The sequence below is a fragment of the Ranitomeya imitator genome, chromosome 7 (genome assembly GCF_032444005.1).
Source record: "Ranitomeya imitator isolate aRanImi1 chromosome 7, aRanImi1.pri, whole genome shotgun sequence".
NCBI lineage: Eukaryota > Metazoa > Chordata > Amphibia > Anura > Dendrobatidae > Ranitomeya > Ranitomeya imitator.
The window spans coordinates 216,379,455-216,403,201 of NC_091288.1; the positions used below are offsets into that span (position 1 = coordinate 216,379,455).

The 23,747-nt window shown below is 43.5% G+C and overlaps 1 protein-coding gene across 2 annotated transcripts in view; it reads right to left on the minus strand.

Moving 5' to 3' along the window:
* Positions 1-13,803: 13,803 nt before the first annotated feature.
* The window catches only part of LOC138645500 (uncharacterized), a 41,358-nt gene continuing 31,414 nt past the window's right edge, over positions 13,804-23,747 (minus strand). Inside the window, exons 3-6 of one of the 2 annotated variants that reach the window (XM_069734874.1) lie at positions 21,272-21,634; positions 20,690-20,989; positions 19,815-20,165; positions 13,804-16,406 (exon numbers count right to left, since the gene is read on the minus strand). In XM_069734874.1, the coding sequence (XP_069590975.1) occupies positions 16,345-16,406; positions 19,815-20,165; positions 20,690-20,989; positions 21,272-21,566 (1,008 nt within the window). In that variant the 5' untranslated portion in view covers positions 21,567-21,634 and the 3' untranslated portion in view covers positions 13,804-16,344. The remainder of the gene's footprint in view (positions 16,407-19,814; positions 20,166-20,689; positions 20,990-21,271; positions 21,635-23,747) is intronic. The other variant, XM_069734873.1, reaches the window with a different exon arrangement.

A 23,747-nucleotide genomic window follows, 5' to 3' on the forward strand; every position in this document is an offset into this window, starting at 1 on the left:
AATTCCAGATTCTCACTGCCCTAACAGTAAAGAATCCTCTTCTATGTTGGTGGAAAAACCTTCTCTCCTCCAGACGCAAAGAATGCCCCCTTGTGCCCGTCACCTTCCTTGGTATAAACAGATCCTCAGCGAGATATTTGTATTGTCCCCTTATATACTTATACATGGTTATTAGATCGCCCCTCAGTCGTCTTTTTTCTAGACTAAATAATCCTAATTTTGCTAATCTATCTGGGTATTGTAGTTCTCCCATCCCCTTTATTAATTTTGTTGCCCTCCTTTGTACTCTCTCTAGTTCCATTATATCCTTCCTGAGCACCGGTGCCCAAAACTGGACACAGTACTCCATGTGCGGTCTAACTAGGGATTTGTACAGAGGCAGTATAATGCTCTCATCATGTGTATCCAGACCTCTTTTAATGCACCCCATGATCCTGTTTGCCTTGGCAGCTGCTGCCTGGCACTGGCTGCTCCAGGTAAGTTTATCATTAACTAGGATCCCCAAGTCCTTCTCCCTGTCAGATTTACCCAGTGGTTTCCCGTTCAGTGTGTAATGGTGATATTGATTCCCTCTTCCCATGTGTATAACCTTACATTTATCATTGTTAAACCTCATCTGCCACCTTTCAGCCCAAGTTTCCAACTTATCCAGATCCATCTGTAGCAGAATACTATCTTCTCTTGTATTAACTGCTTTACATAGTTTTGTATCATCTGCAAATATCGATATTTTACTGTGTAAACCTTCTACCAGATCATTAATGAATATGTTGAAGAGAACAGGTCCCAATACTGACCCCTGCGGTACCCCACTGGTCACAGCGACCCAGTTAGAGACTATACCATTTATAACCACCCTCTGCTTTCTATCACTAAGCCAGTTACTAACCCATTTACACACATTTTCCCCCAGACCAAGCATTCTCATTTTGTGGACCAACCTCTTGTGCGGCACGGTATCAAACGCTTTGGAAAAATCGAGATATACCACGTCCAATGACTCACCGTGGTCCAGCCTATAGCTTACCTCTTCATAAAAACTGATTAGATTGGTTTGACAGGAGCGATTTCTCATAAACCCATGCTGATATGGAGTTAAACAGTTATTCTCATTGAGATAATCCAGAATAACATCCCTCAGAAACCCTTCAAATATTTTACCAACAATAGAGGTTAGACTTACTGGCCTATAATTTCCAGGTTCACTTTTAGAGCCCTTTTTGAATATTGGCACCACATTTGCTATGCGCCAGTCCTGCGGAACAGACCCTGTCGCTATAGAGTCCCTAAAAATAAGAAATAATGGTTTATCTATTACATTACTTAGTTCTCTTAGTACTCGTGGGTGTATGCCATCCGGGCCCGGAGATTTATCTATTTTAATCTTATTTAGCCGGTTTCGCACCTCTTCTTGGGTTAGATTGGTGACCCTTAATATAGGGTTTTCATTGTTTCTTGGGATTTCACCTAGCATTTCATTTTCCACCGTGAATACCGTGGAGAAGAAGGTGTTTAATATGTTAGCTTTTTCCTCGTCATCTACAACCATTCTTTCCTCACTATTTTTTAAGGGGCCTACATTTTCAGTTTTTATTCTTTTACTATTGATATAGTTGAAGAACAGTTTGGGATTAGTTTTACTCTCCTTAGCAATGTGCTTCTCTGTTTCCTTTTTGGCAGCTTTAATTAGTTTTTTAGATAAAGTATTTTTCTCCCTATAGTTTTTTAGAGCTTCAATGGTGCCATCCTGCTTTAGTAGTGCAAATGCTTTCTTTTTACTGTTAATTGCCTGTCTTACTTCTTTGTTTAGCCACATTGGGTTTTTCCTATTTCTAGTCCTTTTATTCCCACAAGGTATAAACCGCTTACACTGCCTATTTAGGATGTTCTGAAACATTTCCCATTTATTATCTGTATTCTCATTTCTGAGGATATTGTCCCAGTCTACCAGATTAAGGGCATCTGTTCAAACTTTGCCTTCCTAAAGTTCAATGTTTTTGTGACTCCCTGACAAGTCCCCCTAGTGAAAGACAGGTGAAACTGTACAATATTGTGGTCGCTATTTCCTAAATGCCTGACCACCTGCAGATTTGTTATTTTGTCACGTCTATTAGATAGTATTAGGTCTAAAAGTGCTGCTCCTCTGGTTGGATTCTGCACCAATTGTTACATACATGCTAGCCACCTTAGGGAGAGGCCCAAGTTGGGCTAAATGTAGCGGGACGAAAGAGAAAGATAATTAGTTTTGCCAAATATAAATACTGAGACCCTGCCTCCATTATGGAACAGAAACCACTTTTTAAAATATAATATATATTCTATTCTCAGTTCCTCTATTATTCTGTTTATACCCTGCACAGTACCGCTCCTCCTGTATATATACCCTGCACAGTACCGCTCCTCCTGTATATATACCCTGCACAGTACCGCTCCTCCTGTCCTGTATATATACCCTGCACAGTACCACTCCTCCTGTCCTGTATATATACACTGCACAGTACTGCTCCTCCCGTCCTGTATATATACCCTGCACAGTACCGCTCCTCCTGTCCTGTATATATACACTGCACAGTACTGCTCCTCCCGTCCTGTATATATACCCTGCACAGTACCACTCCTCCTGTCCTGTATATATACACTGCACAGTACTGCTCCTCCCGTCCTGTGTATATACCCTGCACAGTACCACTCCTCCTGTCCTGTATATATACACTGCACAGTACCACTCCTGTATATATACCCTGCACAGTATCGCTCCTCCCGTCCTGTATATATACACTGCACAGTACCGCTCCTCCTGTCCTGTATATATACACTGCACAGTACCGCTCCTCCCGTCCTGTATATATACCCTGCACAGTACCGCTCCTCCTGTCCTGTATATATACACTGCACATACCACTCCTGTCCTGTATATATACCCTGCACAGTACCACTCCTCCTGTCCTGTATATATACACTGCACAGTACTGCTCCTCCCGTCCTGTATATATACCCTGCACAGTACCACTCCTCCTGTATGTATACCCTGCACAGTACCACTCCTCCTGTCCTGTATATATACACTGCACAGTACCGCTCCTCCTGTCCTGTATATATACCCTGCACAGTACCGCTCCTCCCGTCCTGTAGATATACCCTGCACAGGACCGCTCCTCCCGTCCTGTAGATATACACTGCACAGTACCGCTCCTCCTGTCCTGTATATATACCCTGCACAGTACCACTCCTCCTGTCCTGTATATATACACTGCACAGTACCGCTCCTCCTGTCCTGTATATATACCCTGCACAGTACCGCTCCTCCCGTCCTGTAGATATACCCTGCACAGGACCGCTCCTCCCGTCCTGTATATATACCCTGCACAGTACCACTCCTCCTGTCCTGTATATATACCCTGCACAGTACTGCTCCTCCCGTCCTGTATATATACACTGCACAGTACCGCTCCTCCTGTCCTGTATATATACCCTGCACAGTACCGCTCCTCCTGTCCTGTATATATACCCTGCACAGTACCGCTCCTCCCGTCCTGTAGATATACCCTGCACAGGACCGCTCCTCCCGTCCTGTATATATACCCTGCACAGTACCACTCCTCCTGTCCTGTATATATACCCTGCACAGTACTGCTCCTCCCGTCCTGTATATATACACTGCACAGTACCGCTCCTCCCGTCCTGTATATATACCCTGCACAGTACCGCTCCTCCTGTCCTGTATATATACGCTGCACAGTACCACTCCTCCTGTCCTGTATATATACCCTGCACAGGACCGCTCCTCCCGTCCTGTATATATACCCTGCACAGGACCGCTCCTCCCGTCCTGTATATATACCCTGCACAGGACCGCTCCTCCCGTCCTGTATATATACCCTGCACAGGACCGCTCCTCCCGTCCTGTATATATACCCTGCACAGGACCGCTCCTCCCGTCCTGTATATATACGCTGCACAGGACCGCTCCTCCCGTCCTGTATATATACCCTGCACAGGACCGCTCCTCCCGTCCTGTATATATACCCTGCACAGGACCGCTCCTCCCGTCCTGTATATATACCCTGCACAGGACCGCTCCTCCCGTCCTGTATATATACCCTGCACAGGACCGCTCCTCCCGTCCTGTATATATACCCTGCACAGGACCGCTCCTCCCGTCCTGTATATATACCCTGCACAGGACCGCTCCTCCCGTCCTGTATATATACCCTGCACAGGACCGCTCCTCCCGTCCTGTATATATACCCTGCACATACCGCTCCTCCTGTATATATACACTGCACAGTACCGCTCCTCCCGTCCTGTATATATACACTGCACAGTACCGCTCCTCCTGTCCTGTATATATACACTGCACATACCGCTCCTCCTGTATATATACCCTGCACAGGACCGCTCCTCCCGTCCTGTATATATACACTGCACAGTACCGCTCCTCCTGTCCTGTATATATACACTGCACATACCGCTCCTCCTGTATATATACACTGCACAGTACCGCTCCTCCCGTCCTGTATATATACACTGCACAGTACCGCTCCTCCCGTCCTGTATATATACCCTGCACAGGACCACTCCTCCCGTCCTGTATATATACCCTGCACAGGACCGCTCCTCCCGTCCTGTATATATACACTGCACAGGACCGCTCCTCCCGTCCTGTATATATACCCTGCACAGTACCACTCCTCCTGTCCTGTATATATACACTGCACAGTACCGCTCCTCCCGTCCTGTATATATACACTGCACATACCGCTCCTCCTGTATATATACACTGCACAGTACCGCTCCTCCTGTCCTGTATATATACACTGCACAGTACCCTCCTCCTGTATATATACACTGCACAGTACCGCTCCTCCTGTCCTGTATATATACACTGCACAGTACCGCTCCTCCCGTCCTGTATATATACACTGCACAGTACCGCTCCTCCCGTCCTGTATATATACCCTGCACAGGACCACTCCTCCCGTCCTGTATATATACCCTGCACAGGACCGCTCCTCCCGTCCTGTATATATACACTGCACAGTACCGCTCCTCCCGTCCTGTATATATACCCTGCACATACCGCTCCTCCTGTATATATACACTGCACAGTACCGCTCCTCCTGTCCTGTATATATACCCTGCACAGTACCACTCCTCCTGTCCTGTATATATACACTGCACAGTACCGCTCCTCCTGTCCTGTATATATACACTGCACAGTACCACTCCTCCTGTATATATACACTGCACAGTACCGCTCCTCCCGTCCTGTATATATACCCTGCACAGGACCACTCCTCCCGTCCTGTATATATACCCTGCACAGGACCGCTCCTCCCGTCCTGTATATATACACTGCACAGTACCGCTCCTCCCGTCCTGTATATATACACTGCACATACCGCTCCTCCTGTATATATACACTGCACAGTACCGCTCCTCCTGTCCTGTATATATACCCTGCACAGTACCACTCCTCCTGTCCTGTATATATACACTGCACAGTACCACTCCTCCTGTCCTGTAGATACACACTGCACAGTACCGCTCCTCCCGTCCTGTATATATACCCTGCACAGGACCGCTTTGGCATTTGACTCTGGGATTGTCATTATTGGTTTTCTATATTTCTATGGGCAAATAAGTGTGTGTGTGTATGTATTTTTGCAGGTATGCGCCGGCTGTGGCACCTGTGCTGCAGCATAATCGCATGTGTATTGTGTTAATAATAAATGTGCTTGAGGTTATTCTGGTAGTATAAATAAAAAAAAAAAAAAAAAAAAAATGGCGCCTGCGCAGTAGTAGCGATCGGTGTGTATATAGAGGTAATCTGTTGCACAGACAGCGCCATCTTGCTACAGAAGAGATAATTTCCTCCTCCAAGATGGTTCTGTCCTTTCCTGTGCCGTAGCAGCTATCAGCGGCGCCATCTTGGAGGAGAAATATTTTTTTATTTTTTTCCTTTAGCAAGATGGGGCCTGCGCAATAGCAGCTATCTAATCACCTCTATACCCACAGCTGCTACTGCGCCGGCGTGGCTGGCGCCATTTTCAAATTCACTTTTTTTTTTTTTTTTCTTTTTTTTTTTTTTTAATGCTATCAGGACACCCTCAAGCACATTTATTAACTACACAGTAAACATGCGGTTATGCTACAGATGCCACGGCCAGCACCTGCCAGCGGGAATTTTTGCAGAATTTTCCTGACCCAAACCGGACTTTTTCTTCAGGAAATCCGCGTGCGTTTTTTTGTGCTTTTTTTTTTTTTTTCACTTTTTTGTCCGGAGCTTCCCCAATGCAGTATATAGGGGCAAAAACGTGAAAAATCTGCAAAATGGTATAACAGCTGAACAAAAGGTAGTAAGTATAAAGAAATGTGGCAAATGTGTAATTATGATAAAGGTGGAGTTTCTAATCTATGTGCAGCCTCATCCAGCCATTGCTCCCAGACAGGAAAGCTGGATGGCTGAGGGTGCACAACTGCAATGCACAGTATGAAAATTGCGCTGTGCGTATATGTGCATTAATTTAATGCGTTAGGTGTGCTGGCTTTGTCTGTACACTACTCTTCAGTACTTCAGAGCTGGTTTAAGCAGACATATTCCAAATCTCCTGCACTGAATCCTCAGGTCTCTACACAATTTGATGCATACTGCTATACTGTAAGGCTATGTTCACTCTTTTTTATTCCGCCAAAAACTGCTCTCTTGCCAGTAAAAACACATTCAGTATACCCGTTCTGTGGTGTCTTCAGCATGTTTTTTTTTTTTTGGGGAGGGGGGGGGGGGGGTGTTGCGCATTACATGTTTTCTTCACCAAAAAACGCTCCCAAATAAAGTTAAAACGCAGCTTATTAGCATTAAAAAAAAAACGCTCCATGTGAACATAGCCTAACACTGAAGATCTTGAACTCCCGATTTTTAGACCATTTGTGACAACTATCAGCGCCTCTTCGTGTGTGGCGTTGATCGCTGACATCCAGTGGAAAGGCACTCTGTATCTGACAGCCAAAAAATAAAAAAAAAAACTGCAGTTTGGAAAAACATTCACATCTAATAGTTCTGTATCCAAAGTCACAGAACAGAGATCGATCGCTGATTTTTGTCATTTTCTAACAGCCGGATGGGTTTTATTATTGATCAAAGTGAAGGCAAATATCAGATTTTATTTATTTGGTTTCATAACATTTTATTGAACAGCCTTACAAAGAGAAAAATTATGTAATTATCCCCCACACAGGGGGCATAAATGTAAGGCATTCACTAGAAGACATAACGAAGGAAAAGAAAGAAGGTGGAAAAAAAAAAATTCCAACATTAATTTCATAAGACTCTCGGATCTTGTGTGGGGGGAAAAAAGAGGAACCTACCTAAATATTTCGAGTTTTCTCATCATAAATGGGTAAAATTCCATAATGCTTGTCAAAACAAGGATCTTTGCGATTATTAAAAATCCTCTGTTCACAAGAGCGGACTTACTGTATTTTTATTATCATAGCTTACTGCTTCTCTAAAATAGAGGTGGCCGGTAACCTATCAGAGGTGGCCTGTTTTCTAAGCAAGGAGTGCAAAAGCCCTTACTAGCTCTTTATTATAAAGAGAATCTGGTCAACTTCAGGGCCCCTGTGGCCCTCCGATGCTCCTGGGACAAACTGCCCATGTTGGCAGCATTGGCGAGTGCAATAATTCCTCTGGTCCAGACTATTAGTTGACCAGGAGCGCCCCGCACATTGGCAAGCAGGGGGCGGTGCGCTCCTAAAGAACAGTCAAGGGAGCAACACTTAGTCTTATATTTTAAGTCCCAATATCGTCAGATTGTCCATAAGAATCGGGAGTAACAAGTGTCGTCCACACCTGGGTGCGTAACATGGCCATTCGGTATCTCTGGCCATGTTCTGGAGAACCATCTCCTTTCTCAAGCACGCGTATGGTCTACCTGTTTTGGGTTACCTTATATACTGCCAACAGCTGTCATAAAGGAAGTAACCCCATGGACGACGGGTTGTCAAGGGAGCTTTTGCAAGACATTTATGGACCTTTGGAAAAAGATGCAGAAATGGAATTCGCGGATGTTTACGAAACCTATAATTGGAGCCTCATCTATGGTACCAAAACCTAATTTTAATATTTTCTGTTTTAAAACTACTACAGCTCGGTTCTAGTTAGAATAGAAGCTGATCTGCCGGATGACCTGGAGCTGCAAACAGCTGATCACAGGGGGTGCTGCTTGTTAGACCCACAATGAGTGATATTGATGATCCATCTTAATATTTTGAAAGCTAAGTCTGAAGTTAAGGATAGGTCATCAATATCAAAGTGATGGAATAACGATTAACTCCAGTTCTAATACAAATGACCTTTGCATTTATTTCAACCTTGTCACATAGATCCTGCATGCAGCGGTAATATAAATCACGGGGGAAGGCATATATGCCGCCATACTTTTGCAGAATGTCACCACATGCTCCATCAGATGTCGTGTCTCTGACTGCATCATGTTCTCAGTGCTTCTACCCCAATATCAGATGTTCAGATCATGTCTGCTGGCTGTATGCAACAAAAGCCATTATCCATACACAAAAGCAGAATCGCCCCTTCTGTTTATAACGGGGAAGCAAGAATAAAAAAAAAAATAATAATTAATGCGCGATATGTTGATACGAAACTGTGAGGTTTCCTTTTTATTCTTCCTCCATCACGAGATGTTGCTGTAATTTCTTATTCCCTCTGTATCGCTGCAGTATTAACATATACACTTCCTGACATACATTGCCCGTAATTACTTTATACAGAGGATCAGCTTTGGACTAGGTCATCAGGAATTGGGGGGGGGGGGGACATTCCTCTGCTCCTAGTGTAAAATACAGCATTCTGGCTTAAGCTCTGGTCCCTGCTAGCAATGATGGTCCCACCAACAGCTGTAGACCTTCTACAGACTCTGCTGGCTCTACCGTATTTTTTCAGACTAGAAGACGCACCGGACGAGAACCGTACCAGACCTCTAAGTTTTAGAGGTGGAAATTGAGGGGGAAAAAAGCAAAAAAAAAATGATTAATTCTGTACTGTAATATCCCCTTTCCTGGTATGATTGGCCCCATCTTTTTTTCTTTTATAATTGGCCCCATCCCGGTCCTGGTATATATGCCTCCATAAGGAAAGATTGAAGCAAAAAAAAAAATACACCTCCACATGACACCTCGTTTTAAGTTCTGAGATGGGATAGGATCGAATAAGTGACAAATCTGCAAACTTCAGAGTTGAAATCTCCCAGCGTTCTCTGGTTGTTCATTTTATGAGAGAAGTTTGATGTGGTGATTTTAGATTCTGTGATTGCAGGTGGGCAGTTTTATAGGGGACATGAACCAACTGTTAGGTGTCTGGTGACAATAGCTCTGAGCGGTTACTGAAGCTGAGTTTGCATTTAATGCGTAATATGTTGTACATGTAAAATCTTCCACTTTGTCATTGGATCTCTGATGGGCTGTTAGTCATAACCCATTAAAATTAGTGCTGTTCCCAAAATTACCCAGCTGACGTGTGTATGTATGTAGTCCAGGCTGTAATTCAGAGCCTGGCGGGCTTCCATGTGATCGTCTGCCTGGGCCTATAAGGCCTACCAAGACACATGCCTGTGTCATGGTATTAGGACTTGGGAACACAGTCTTGTCTTCCTGTGGCTCCAGTACCTCTGCTACTTGCTACCCAGTCTCCCCTCTGCCTGCGGCTTCCAGTACCTCTGCTACCCAGTCTCCTGTCTGCCTGTAGCCTCCAGTACCTCTGCTTCCCAGTCTGTCTGCCTGTAGCCTCCAGTACCTCTGCTTCCCAGTCTCCTGTCTGCCTGTAGCCTCCAGTACCTCTGCTTCCCAGTCTCCTGTCTGCTTGTGGCCTCCAGTAACTACCTGCTCCCTAGTCTCCCATCTGCCTGTGGCCTCCAGTACCTCTGCTACCTACTACCCAGGCTCCTGTCTGCCTGAAGGTTTTTGTTATGTAATCTGAAGACAGAATGCTGTAAGGGTTTAAACACAGATTTCGGCAATGCCTCTCTTAGGCCGGTTTCAAATTTGCGTACTGGGGCATTGCAGACGGCTGCGTACTTCCTCATTAAGCCCCGCCCACTTCCACACTTCCGTTAAGGTCCACCTACTTCCATTTAAGTGTGCCTACTTCTGCATGTGTCCTGCGTACCTATCTTTAACACTGGGTACGCAGGACATGCAGATGTGTCGTTTTGACACCCCCCGCTGTCCGCACAAAACGCAGCAAGTTGCGTTCCCGTGCGGTCGGCGGGCACGTCAATACGACACATCCGCATGTCCTGCGTACCCAGTGCGTACCTGCCCGGTACCGAGTATCCCCACCGCCCTGGCGGGCGCTCCAATTGTACTTCTACCTCTTCCGAATGCATAATAGTGCCCCCCGGTGCATTTCCAGCCTGATTTGCATATGATTTCTCCTCTAGATTTCTCATGACTCACAAATCTGATCTCTACAAAAAAAAGCCATTTTTATTGGGGTATGAGCATCTTCCATATGTACAAATGTGCCAACAGGATCCCTGTGGTAAGGTCATTGAAAGTGTCAGAAAGGTGCAAATTTTCCAAGGTTCAGCTTCACGCCAGTAAAACCTTGTTACAAAGTTCTACTTGCTTTAAAAATGAGGTTCTGCAGTAGCTGACATGTAATATGAAGAATATTCACTCCTTGTCTTCACCTCCCTTATTCCAGGACCTGCTCTATGGACTGGTAATAACTTTATAATCCACAGTATTTTATAATATTTTGTAATTTTGGGGGGTGGACTCTGTATAATTTCTTCTATTGTCTCAGTACTGCATCAGCAATTGTGTAATGGTCCCCTTCCCTTCCAGCCATTTTGCCCATGTTGACCTTTTAACTATTCACTTCTCCATCAAGTTGAGGTATCTTGACCGACCATGTAACCTGGCAGGAGGTAAGAGGAGGTGTGAACTGTGCTTGGTCACTTTGTGCATGTATATTGTGAAGGATAAACTCTTATTGCATTAAAGGGAATGTCCGGGTGGAAAATATTGAAGGTCTGGCCATAGGATGTGTCATTAATACGAGATCGGTGGTGGTCCAATACCCGGCATATCCACTGATCAGTAGAATAGTTGCTGTTCTGCAGTACCTGGCAGCAGCCACTACTTACTGAATGGAACCGCACTTTGCAGCTCTGTTCAGTGTCTTTACACTTTCTGGAGCAGTTTCCACCTGATCAGTGGGGGTCACCTTGTCTTGGAACACCACCAATATCACCGATGATATATGCCATGGATAAATAATCAATATTATCTGCTCAGACAACCTCTTTTTAAGGGGTTACATACTTTAGTATGTTTCCAAGAAATGGGATTTTGTCGGGAATCAAACATGATTTTTATGTATCACCCGATGAAAGAGCTGATCTGGTTCTGAAACGTGTCGTGATTCTACTTTGTGCTCCATGATCTGAGCAAGTGTCTGTACAATACCTGGTATCGCCTAACATCCACAGTCCTGGTGAGAAAAAAAAAAAAAACACCATTGAACCCATTGGTGTCTGACAGAAGCGCCAAGGAAGGGACCATATCAAGAACTAGTGGTTGTGCTTAACAAAATATAAAAAGTTATTTAAAAAAAAAAAACACCTGCATCCTTCAGGGTTAAACAGCGAGGCTTTACATTTGTTGAACTCGGGCTCTTGAATACCAAGACTAATACCAAAAGCAGAAGAGAGAACCTTGTGACAGAACAAATAAACATTACCGTGCACTTTATTTGCTGACGTTCTACTATCCTGTATAAGAGCTGGGTGCCATTTTTGGTTCACGGAACTAATAAACTTGTTAATACGTTGACGCACACTTGTAAGTTTTTAGTCGCAGTCAATTTATTAGGGAAGAAATGTCTGCATTTGGGGCTAATAAAGTGCAAGTATTGAATGTGCCTCATAACAAGATTAAAGGGAACCTGTCACCCCCGTTTTTTGAGATTGAGCTATAAATACTGTTAAATAGGGCCTGCGCTGTGTGTTCCTATAGTGTATGTAGTGTACCCCGATTCCCCATGTATGCTGAGAAATAACTTACCAAAGTCGCCGTTTTCGCCTGTCAATCAGGCTGGTCAGGTCGGGAGGGCGTGGTGACATCGCTGGTTCTTCCTCAGCTTTACGTTGGTGGCGTAGTGGCGTAGTGGTGAACAAGCAGCGCGCGATCTGCGCTGTAATCCCTTGCATCGGTGGGGGCGGCCATCTTCCTGGGGCCGCGCGTGCGCAGATGGAGTGCTCTGCTGCACGGGGCTTCAGGAAAATGGCCGCGGGCAGCCGCGCGTGCGCATTAGAGATCGCGGCGGCCATTTTCCCAAAGCCGAGATGCAAACTCGGCTTTGGGAAAATGGCCGCCGCCGCGATCTCTAATGCGCACGCGCGGCTGCCCGCGGCCATTTTCCTGAAGCCCCGTGCAGCAGAGTACTCCATCTGCGCACGCGCGGCCACAGGAAGATGGCCGCCCCCACCGATGCAAGGGATTACAGCGCAGATCGCGCGCTGTGTCTTCACGTGGGCGCAGGGAAGTCGGAACTCTGGACATGCGCACACCACTACGCCACCAACGGAAAGCTGGGGAAGAAAAGAGCGCTGTGAACACGCCCACCTGACCAGACCAGCCTGATTGACAGGCGAAAACGGCGACTTTGGTAATGTATTTCTCAGCATACATGGGGAATCAGGGTACACTACATACACTATAGTAACACACAGCGCAGGCCCTATTTAACAGTATTTATAGCTCAATCTCAAAAAACGGGGTGACAGGTTCCCTTTAACAGTATTTATAGCTCAATCTCAAAAAACGGGGTGACAGGTTCCCTTTAATAATATAACCATAATCCTTGGAAAGGTGACAAACCACGAGATGACGAAGTAGGTATATAAGCAAAGCACGTGAGTAATGATTTTCATATCATATATACATAATTACAAGCAATAGATGTCACACGATAATACAGTTACAGATGGAGCAGAAAGGATGCAGCCATATAAGTAAGGCACTACAAGGTTATTACAGATTGTGACAATAACAGTGCAGAGATCAAAAACAAGATAAGCTGAACCGTATGAGACACGCTTTTTATTGTAAGTGACAACGTGATGTAAAATGTGATGTGGGAAAAACAAGGAGAGAATGTGACTGCTGACAGTGAGGGATGCTGTGTACAAGTTATACAAAGCAGGGAGAGATAACTAACTAGAACATTCACAAGTATGACCGAGGAAAAGCAGCAGGGTTATCGTTTTCCCCATGGCGGTACCTTTGTTTCAAAGCCACTTTCCTAAGGCTTTAGAAAGTCATATCATCTTGTGCAGATTTAGTCCACGATGACTAGAAATTGCAAATTTCTAGACTTTCTATGAGTTCTCTTTTGACCTGGAAAAGACTGGAATGGTTTCCTTCCCTCTGATTCTGCACCAGTACTTTAACTCCATCAAGTTAAGGGACTAATAGCTGTCTGGATTTGATTAGATTTCAATGGAGATAGAAACGAAGTTATTAGATGACTAAGTGTAACAAGAAAGTGTTTTTTGTTTTTTTTCTGAGAGCTTATTTGTGATTTATAGAGAAGTAATAGTTTGTTCAATAGTATCAGATTTTTCATGTAGCCATTTACTATGAACTGCCCTGGATGTGGCCATGTTTTAGATGTGGTCTTCTTGTATTGGTATTACAGACAGTATAGCAGGGTGCCTGTCCTTTTATGGCATCTAAAGAGAAAAAATAGCGCAAATAAACTGCACACACCATAAAATTACAAGTGAAAAAAGACTTTATTAAGAACAAAGCGCCAAAAAACATAAAAAACAAACCTATAGACATGAAAAGCACTGAGTGAGCACATGTGAACAGGCCAACGGAGCCAATAAAGCCTAGATGACCAAAATACAACTCCAACGTATATGAACATAAAGTGGCATATGAGTGTCCACGATGTATCAGCGACCCACATATATAAATACACATTGATAAGATGTTTGCCAAACAAATTCCATTAATGAAAATGTGAAATCAAAGTGGCATATAGTGTGATAGGATGATACAAATAATGCAGACACTGTACTAAAATATTAGCTATATAATAGAACATCAAATAAAGTGCAGAGTGCAATAGATTGTCACATAATCACCCATATTGCCATAGTCACAAAGATTTATTATAGCATCTACAATAAATTAAAGTTTTATTGGTCTGTCATAGTGAAAAGATTGTTGTAGCTTCTAGGACAGCGCAAGTCCTGTTCATGTGCTGCTGAGCGCAATTAACTTTTATGCTGCACAAAAGATAATTTCCAAGTGATTTTCTCCCTCATCTGGTGATCAGCAGCTTATTTACACTGCAAGACTATAGGATCCTGGGAACACGTGGCCTTTAGGCTTAGGCTGGTTTCCCATTTGCGTTTTTTTTTTTTGCGTTTTTGCGCAAAAAAACGCATGCGTTTTTTTCCTATACTTAACATTAAAAACGCATGCGTTTTTCTCTGCATGCGTTGTGTTGCAGAAATGCAACATGTAGTAATTTTTAACTGTGTTTTTTTGCCATAAAAAAAAACGTATTGATGTCTATGTAAACGCATGCGTTTTTAAGCACATGCGTTTGCATGCGTTTTTATAGAAAAACACAAGAATACACACTGATAAGCCACCCCCCAACCATAACCCTAAGGGATCCTAACCCTAAGGGTTAGGGTTAGGATCCCTTAGGGTTAGGGTTTGTGTTTTAGGGTTACTAGGGATCCTAACCCTAGGTATTTCTGTTTATAGTGGGTTTTCTAGTTGATTTTGATGATTGGCAGCTGTCACACACTTCTCATCATGCGTTTCAAAAACGCAAACGCAGGAAAAAACGCATGTAAATGCGTCAAAACGTCGCGTTTGTGTTAAAACATGCAAAAACTCATGCGCCTAAAAAAAAGGCGTTTAAACGCGTTTTTCACCAAATGCGTTTGCGTTTTAAAACGCTGCATTTTTAAATGCAAATGTGAAACCAGCCTTAGTGATTGTGTGTAACATAGTTTAACATGGAACCAGGAATGTTGAGACCAGACATTGTGATGAGTTCCTACAAATCTTCTCTATGTGCAGCTCAGATTAGAACCCTAGAATGTTAAAGTTGGAAGGGACCTCCGGGGTCCTCGTGTGCAACCCCCTGCTCAATGCAGGAGTCACTTAACCATCTCAGACAGATGTCTGTCCGGCCTCTGTGTGAAGACTTCGACTTCCATTGAAAGAGAACTCGCCACTTCGTGTCTTCCATATTTATCTAACATGAGAGACCTGTTATTGTAGCTAAACCAGGCGGACACTGCCGTGATGACTGGTCTCCCACATTCTAGACCTGCGATTCGGGCTACAAAAGGATTTTGTAGACCATACCATATACAAGTCTATTTTCTATGGTCAACATGAAATGGGATAACTTCAGGTTTTGTTTTCTAGGAATAGTTACATAAACACAATTAAAAAAAAAAATTAACAACCTCCATCCTCGTCACAAGAGCTGCTGATGGAGAGTCAGGAGACCCCTCTGTTTATCCTTCACCGCCACATTTAAGGGGTTAAATTTATGTCAGACAATAAGCAATTTCCCAAATTCGACAAACTTATCGGTTTCATTATGGAGTCTGCTCGATCTTTGTATGTAGGCGATCAATCCTGCAATTGTAATTGATGCTATAAATGGCTACAAAAATATAACTTTGGATTCTTTTGAGAGCTCTTTTACCAGAAAAGATTTAATTTTCCTGATTTATTTTTACTTTTAAATTAGACCTGCAATACTGATATGGACGCCACAATGCGAGTCCACAGGGACCGATCGTCTGTCAGCGCGTGCCACTGTGATCCGTATTCTGGATCAGGATCGCCCTTTATATAGAGATGAAACGGATCACATGTGGTCACCATCCGGATGTCGTGTTTTTCACAGATCCATCACAATCATCAGAATAGAAAACTCCTGGACCTGTATTATCTATTAAATTGTCCATGTAAACACTGAGCGATGCACAAAACCTAAAGAGACCTGAATAGATCAGACATACAATGCAATGCGGAGAGACTGAGCATAATATACATTCAGAATTTTTTCTTTTTGGATGATTGTGCATACAATTGTGTGAAGTCGGCTTTAAGGTGCAAAAACAAATAAGTCCCGAACAGACAAGTGGTTGTCCGGGGTGATTCTTCTAGAAACGTTATAGTGTTTTACACTTTTATGGCGCCATCATATTCCATAACGCTTTCCAGACCTCGTCTCCGTTCTTGTCAGGACTCACAATCCGGGTCCCCGTCAGATTAGGTTTTCCTTTTTATCATCCTCTTTGTAGCTGGAGATGCGGCTTCTTCCTCCCGTGTTTCTGCAGTAGGAGCAGAGATTCTCCATTAAATAGATTTCCCAGTAATTATTTACAGAGAATGTTCAGTGTATATTAACAAAACAGCGAGTAATCATCGGGAAAAGTAATGACCTAGAAGAGATGGGGGAGGCGCTGATCAATGGAAGTGTAAGGGTTACAATGTGCATGGTTAGGACCGCTGCCACAGATCTTACCCGGTGATTAGGACCACTGACACATACCTTACCCGGTGATCTAGGACCGCTGCCACAGATCTTACCCGTTGATCTAGGACCGCTGCCACAGATCTTACTCGGTGATCTAGGACCGCTGCCACAGATCTTACCCGGTGATTAGGACCACTGACGCATACCTTACCCGGTGATCTAGGACTGCTGCCACAGATCTTACCTGGTGAGCCAGGACCGCTGCCACAGATCTTACCCGTTGATCTAGGACCGCTGCCACAGATCTTACCCGGTGATCTAGGACTGCTGCCACAGACCTTACCCGGTGATCGAAGACCGCTGCCACAGATCTTACCCGGTGATTAGGACCGTTGCCACATACCTTACCCGGTGATCTAGGACCGCTGCCACAGATCTTACCCGGTGATCTAGGACCGCTGCCACAGATCTTACCCGGTGATCTAGGACCACGGCCACAGATCTTAACCTGGTAATCTGGAGTTAGATCTATTTGTTCTGGATTAACTGTACAAAATGAAAATTGGATAGTAAATCGGTTAAATTTTTCTCTTACAATGCTTTTTATCTGTGTTCCTCAGAAACCCGTTTCAGATTTGGATCAAGTCTTCCTTCAGCTAAAAACACAATGGCCATAAAACGCTTTGAAAATTCACAACATTTTTACACACTGTGAAGCTGTCCAAGTCTTTTGGACTGTTTCACAAGTTTTGTCCAGGTCCTCCAAAATGGGTGGAACAGGGTGGGGTTATGCCCTGCTTGTAAGATTTAGGCTATGTGCACCCGTTGCGGATTGGGCTTAGGAATTTCTGGTGCGGATTCTGCATCTCTTGGCAGAAAACGCAGGTGCGGATTTGTAGCATTTTTTTGTGCGGGTTTTGTGCGTTTTTGTTGCTGATTTGCTGCGTTTTTTTTTACCCCTGCGGATTTCTATAATGGAATGGGTACAAAAACACTGCAGATCCGCAAAAAAAGTGACATGCTACTTTTAATCCGCAGCGTTTCCGCGTGGAATTTTCCGCACCACCAGCACAGCGTTTTTTTTTCACATAGATTTACATTGTACTGTAAATCACTTACGGATCTGCAGCGTTTCTGCACCGCACCCTTATAGCTATGTGCATGCCACTTTCAAGACGCTCCTGATTCAGTAGGAAGTATGCGCCTTTAACTCCAATACAACCTGTGATCAAGACTGGTGTGAACATGGATTTTTTGTGTGCTTATTTTAGTTAAAAAAAAAAAAAAAACACAAAACGTGAAAAAATAGAAATTATTGAAATTTTTGGACTCCTGTAACTGCTTTAGATTACCATTGATGTAACTGTGAGGATGTGTTTTATTTTAGTTATTCTAGTTTTGTGTGTGTACGTATATAAAATATAATTTTGGGGTGTGAACAGCATTTAGATCACTTTATTGCATAGAGTCGACTGAAAAATGTAAATTCTGGATTTTTTTTTTGTCTTTATGGCATTTACTATACAGATTACGGTATGTAATTTCATATGTTGATCAGACTTAAGGACCCTTTTGAAACTAATTTTTTTTTTTCTCGCACGACTCCTCACGACATGTGCTAAAGTCGCAAGACTGTCAAAATGAACTTTATTTTTCAGTCCTTACATGTATCTGGATCCATTGAGTCTTAATTTTGCAGGCTTCAGAACCGAAATCCATAGGTTATGTTCCTCCAGTGAGTTTTTGTTGAGTTTTTATTAAAAGATGATAAAGTTTCTGTTCCTCAGTCAGCACTGGAGTAATGCATTAGTCAATTACATATTGCTGAAGACAAAATAAGCATCTAAACTAAAGACCTAGAATAAAACCTCCTTTTTAATTTATCAATTAAATGTTTAGATAAAGTGCAAATTGCCTCTTCTGAGAAAAAGAGGACTTAAACTACAAGTCACAATCAACTCTTTAACGAGTCGTGCAATATGACTTAGGATAAAAGCCAAATCAGTATCTCAATTCGCAGACACGGTGTTTAGGGCTGTTGGCCCTCGTCGGTGCGAAGCATGAGAACTGATTGGCTAGGTGAGAGGCTCTGGACTGGGTCTAAGGGGTATCATTCTTTTGGATAATGTGCATTAATGTAAAAACACCGTGTGATAGATGGTTACTAGTGATGAGTAAACTTGCTCGGATCAGGTGTTATCTGACCACGCTCATATGTTAACCGAGTGACTTTGAATAATAAATACTTGAGTCCCCGTGGTTGTCAGGAGTCCCTGCCTGTTTTTCGGCTGTCGAACAGCCACAAGACATGCAGCAACTTACATGAAATGCACATTGGGGTTCTTCGTTCCGTGGTAGCATCTCATTGTATGCACTCATGGGTATGAGTATTTTTTTTCTCATGCATGTATTTGTTTTTGTGATATTTTTTTTATGCCGACAAATTTACTGTCTGTTACATTTGCCTTTATTAACTTAAGTGCAGGCATCTTTTTACTACCCCTTACATGCTACTGGGTGTCACAGTATACTGTTGGCTATCTATGTACTGCGTCAGTCCACTTTATTGCTTGTGAGTTTAACAAGTTTTTAACTTTTTAAGCTTAAAACTCCAATCTCATTCCTTTTTGTTAATATTGCAACTTTTTTGGAGTTGCTTTCATTGCCTATTTTGGCAGATTTTCTGCTCCCGATGGCTTATTTTGCAACTTGGATATGCACCTGGTTTGTTTGAGATGGTAAAATCTGATCCAAAACACTACTGAAAAGTGGTCTGACTTAGATATTTCTCGTGTACAAAAAAAAAAAAGATGTCTGTGAGAGTCCTAAAATGGTGATAGATAAGTAGTATTTAACTGCCTTCAGCTCAATCTCGATCCATGATGAATTGATGGATGAACGCTCTGTAGGAAGATCAATCTTGTACAAGACTAGGTAGGTCCACCAGGGTCTTCTCCGCCATTATAGTAATATGAAGCCATCGGGTTGCTGGTTTCCATCTTTGCCTTGTTGCTTCTGGTCTTCTGACCATGATGGCCTTCTCCAGTGATCACTCTCTTCGTATGACATAGATAAGTGACATTGCAGGTTTCCCTAATGGCCCATGTCTTCAGTGGCCTATTGAGTGTTGGAACGTTTAGTAGATCTGTAGTAGGGTTTATTTCCATTTTGTATTTGTTTTCTGATGGACTCTCCTTTAATACAAAGACCATAAAGCAGAAAGTGGCATTATATACAAATACATTAAGATATCCAGACTCACCCATCACCCTGATTTCTCCGCTCCTCTTCTCCAGAGGTGTATTCAGACTGGGATGTCCCACGCGACACATGAATTCTGCCCCGTAATCTGTCGCCACTGATATTGGTGCGATCAGACAGGCTGTATAGATGAACGTCTTATCTTTTTGCCGTGTGGACGCCATTACTGGGATCTTGTATCTGTCGCTGTCAGATATAGCATAGCATTCTTGACTTTCTGCATCTCTTCTTAACCACTTCACATCCAGAACATCAGGAAAATAGCCGGAGATTCGGCAAAGCAGTTTTGCTTCTTTACCGTCTATGAAGTCCGGATCCTCAATCTCTCCCATCACTGGATGCCAATCAGAGTCTGTAATACAGTATTAAAAGAGAAAATATTCATACAGCAGATTCACCATAATTTATCAGAAACCTACGACGCAATGTAATAACCTCTGCCCCTGTGGTAGTTGGTAGGAACAGGACCATCCATCAGAACTGGATAGAAAAGTGATGCCAAAAGTGCCACCCGTGAAACCCACATCTGCCTTGAGAAGAGGTCCCTGTCGCTCACCACTGGTAGTGGAGAGGAGGGCAGACTTGTCCAGCTCTCTGCTATCACTTGTATAGGACTTTTAAAAAATTGGCAAACATCTCCACATGGCCACATCTCCATTTCCACAGACATGCACGTTCTCAAGATAGATTTGGATGTGCCATCAATGTCTCGGATAAAGTCCTTAAAGATATACACAACAAAAGTGTCCTAAACTGAGGGACAAGCGTAAAGTCACCATAGAAGGTTACCGTGGAGTTCTGAGTACTTGTTTTTTTTGTTTTTTTTTTACCCACACCCTATAATGAAGAAACCCCAGATGTAATGAAGTTCATTACCTGTGATTGACACCTCCTGCTGTCCAGCCTCAGTCTTCTGGTTCCATTTGGCTCGTACTCTATATCCTTGATCCTTGAAGAGATGACCAGGAATTCTACAGATACTTCTCACGTTAAAAGTAAAGTCATTATTCTTTGTAACTGTCTCATTAAATGTCTCTACATCCTGGAAATATCCGAGGCCGTGGCTCCATTTTATCTCAATGTCTTTAGGATAAAAATTCAACAGTGAGACAGAACATAGGACGTCTCCATCCTCACCGAGAGACATCTGCACGGGGCCAGACAGTTCTACCTTCTCTGGAAACAAAAAAAAAAAAAAATCAATGTTAATGATAATACAAACAAGGGCTTAAAAGAAAGTTCACTAATTCTGTGTGTGCAGAAAACCAAGGTTCTCAAACAACCTTGTATTAAGTGGGGGGTATACCAACACATTCACAAAATTGTGTGTTCTCAGAGTACGATGCTTCTAGGTCTCATGGTCAATATGTCTTGTCGTCATATTATTCTAGCTGAGTATTACTGCATCTCAACTGGGAATTTACAAGAAACACTTTGGAAGACCTTGATTTCTCTTACTGAAATTGAAGCTCCATTTCAGATGCTTCTCCAAACTTCTCCCGTTACAGAGGAACCTGCAGGAGACCTCAACCTCTTTGTGTTTGGACACAACCGGTGTAAAGCTCAGAGCGGAGATAGCATGATGGAGGTTATCCTCGTTTGATCGCTCTGTTTCCACAGTGTAGTCACTTCTGACTTTGAGGACAGCTTCTTCATCTCTTTCCTGGTTATTATCTGTGATTACCATCCTCTCTCCATTGTTCTCCTTGATTGTCCAGGCCACCCGCATGTCTTGAGGACAATTAGAAGCCATACAGTAAAAGGTAACTTTCTCCTCAGTCTTCACCCTGTGAATGTGACCAACCTGAATCCTCTGGAAATCTGTAGGGATTACAGAGAAATTTAGTTTTTTTTGTATTAGACTAGGGTTACACGCCCGTATGTTCTCACATCCGAAAAAATCCTTCCAATAGTCTGATCAGCGTTTGTCACAGTGAGATCTGATTTACCAGATATGGAGAAGATAGAAATGAAAATTCTCCATTCTGTCAGTCTGTGAAAATTGGACTGCACTCAGATGTCATCCCAGTTGAGTCTTATTTTTTTTTTCCCACCAACTCATTGACTTGCATGGCCGAGTGTGATCCGATTTACGGAGGCAACTGGGTACACTGTGATTTTCTTTCATCAGGTGGGCTCACCTGGAGGAAAAAAATCACCCCATAGAATAACATTGGTCTGAGTGCAATCCGATGTTTTGTCAGATCACACTTGGACCAAAAGTACAGTCATCTTTATAAGCCCTTAGTAGTAGCAGAATAAAGAAGAAAAAAATCTTTTAAACGAAATCTAAATATGTGAATCGCCCTCCTCAAATCCCTGTTAAAATAAAGAGAGCAAAAATTCAATATCATTACATCCGTAAAAATACGATCAAAATATAAAATTAACTCATTCAATAAACGCTGTAAAGCAAAAACATGAGCCAGAATTGTGGGGGGTTTTAACCACACATATAGTATGTACCCCAATGGTATCAATAAGTAACCAGCTCTCGTATAGCTCCATCAATGAAAAAATAGTCATGGATTTCGAAAACCAAAATACTGATCGATCTTTTAAAATTTTTACAAATCAAAATTTTTCCCATCTTACGTTAAAGGAAAAAACGCTATACAAGTTAGGTCAGCACGGTTATGGTGAAACCAAAAGTATCAGGTTAACAAGTCATGAACGTCATAAAAACAATCGTGACTTTTTTTTTTTTTTTTTTTTCCCCCTTCCCCATGACAGCACCTATACAGAGATTGTCCCAGCCCCCAGGAACAGGAAACCTGCAGCGGAGATAAAAGATGGGGGCGGCACCTCTCTCCTCAGTTTGGTTTCCTGTTCCTGCGGGGAGCCTGTGACGCCGGTCCAGAGGGATCTCTCTGGCAGCGCCAATCTGGAGACCGATGTCCACGGCGGGAGCAGCTGGCGGCGTGCGTGGGTGCACTACTTACCCAGAGCTGCATCGGTGGCGTCCTTCCCGCTGTGGGCTCCCGGGCGTCCGCTCCTGGCCCAGAGGCTGGGCCGGGGTAGGGGCGTGCCCATCACTAAGCTGACGCTGAGGTGAATGGGAGAACTTCGGGTTTCAAACCGGAAGTGACGTCGTACGCCGAGGGGAGAGGTGTGCTGACACTCCAGGGAGGGAGAAAGTCGGGGGTGCTCCCACCTCTCTCCCCCTATACCATTTAAAGAGGCAGAGCGCAAAACAGTGGCAATAGCCTATCTGACATGGCGGACCCGACTACAGAATCACCGATTCCGGTGGACATCCCACAGACTCCCGTGGTACTGAGGTTTCGGTGGGTGAGTGCCTTTGTAAGGCAAATAACACGTCAGTAACACAGTATTTCTGCATTATATTATGCAGGGAAAGAAAGCTACGGCCAAACAGAAAAATAAAGTGTGTGCACTCTGTGATAAAGCTCCCCCTAAAACCTATCAGAAGCAGATTTGCCGGTCATGTATAGATAAAACCGTGGCCGAAGAGTCCTCATCATTGCTCAAATATAAAGGCTATTGTTAGGGATGAAGTCAAAATCGCAGTAAAGGATCAGATGAAACAGAATGGGTTACATAGCTCTGAAATTCCACCTCCTAGACCTGCCCAAACCTCTGACGTGGAATCAGAAGGTGAACCAGGGGAATTGCCACCTGATGATGACCCAGACTTAAATGTCCAAGGGACAGACTCTTAGAAGTAATACCCTCACTACAAAATGCGGAAGGTTTCCTGGAGGATGCCGCCATTGACTCAGTACGGTTTTCTTCCCGTGCATGTGCACTCTCCAACTCTGGTAGAAGAGCATGGTGGTTGAAAAATTGGTCTGCTGACTTTCAGTCAAAAGTCAAATTGTGTGTGTCCCTTGAGGGGCAATATTTATTCGGGAAAGCGCTAGATGAAATTCTAAAAAAAGCGTCAGATAAGAAAAAACACTTCCCGCCGCCC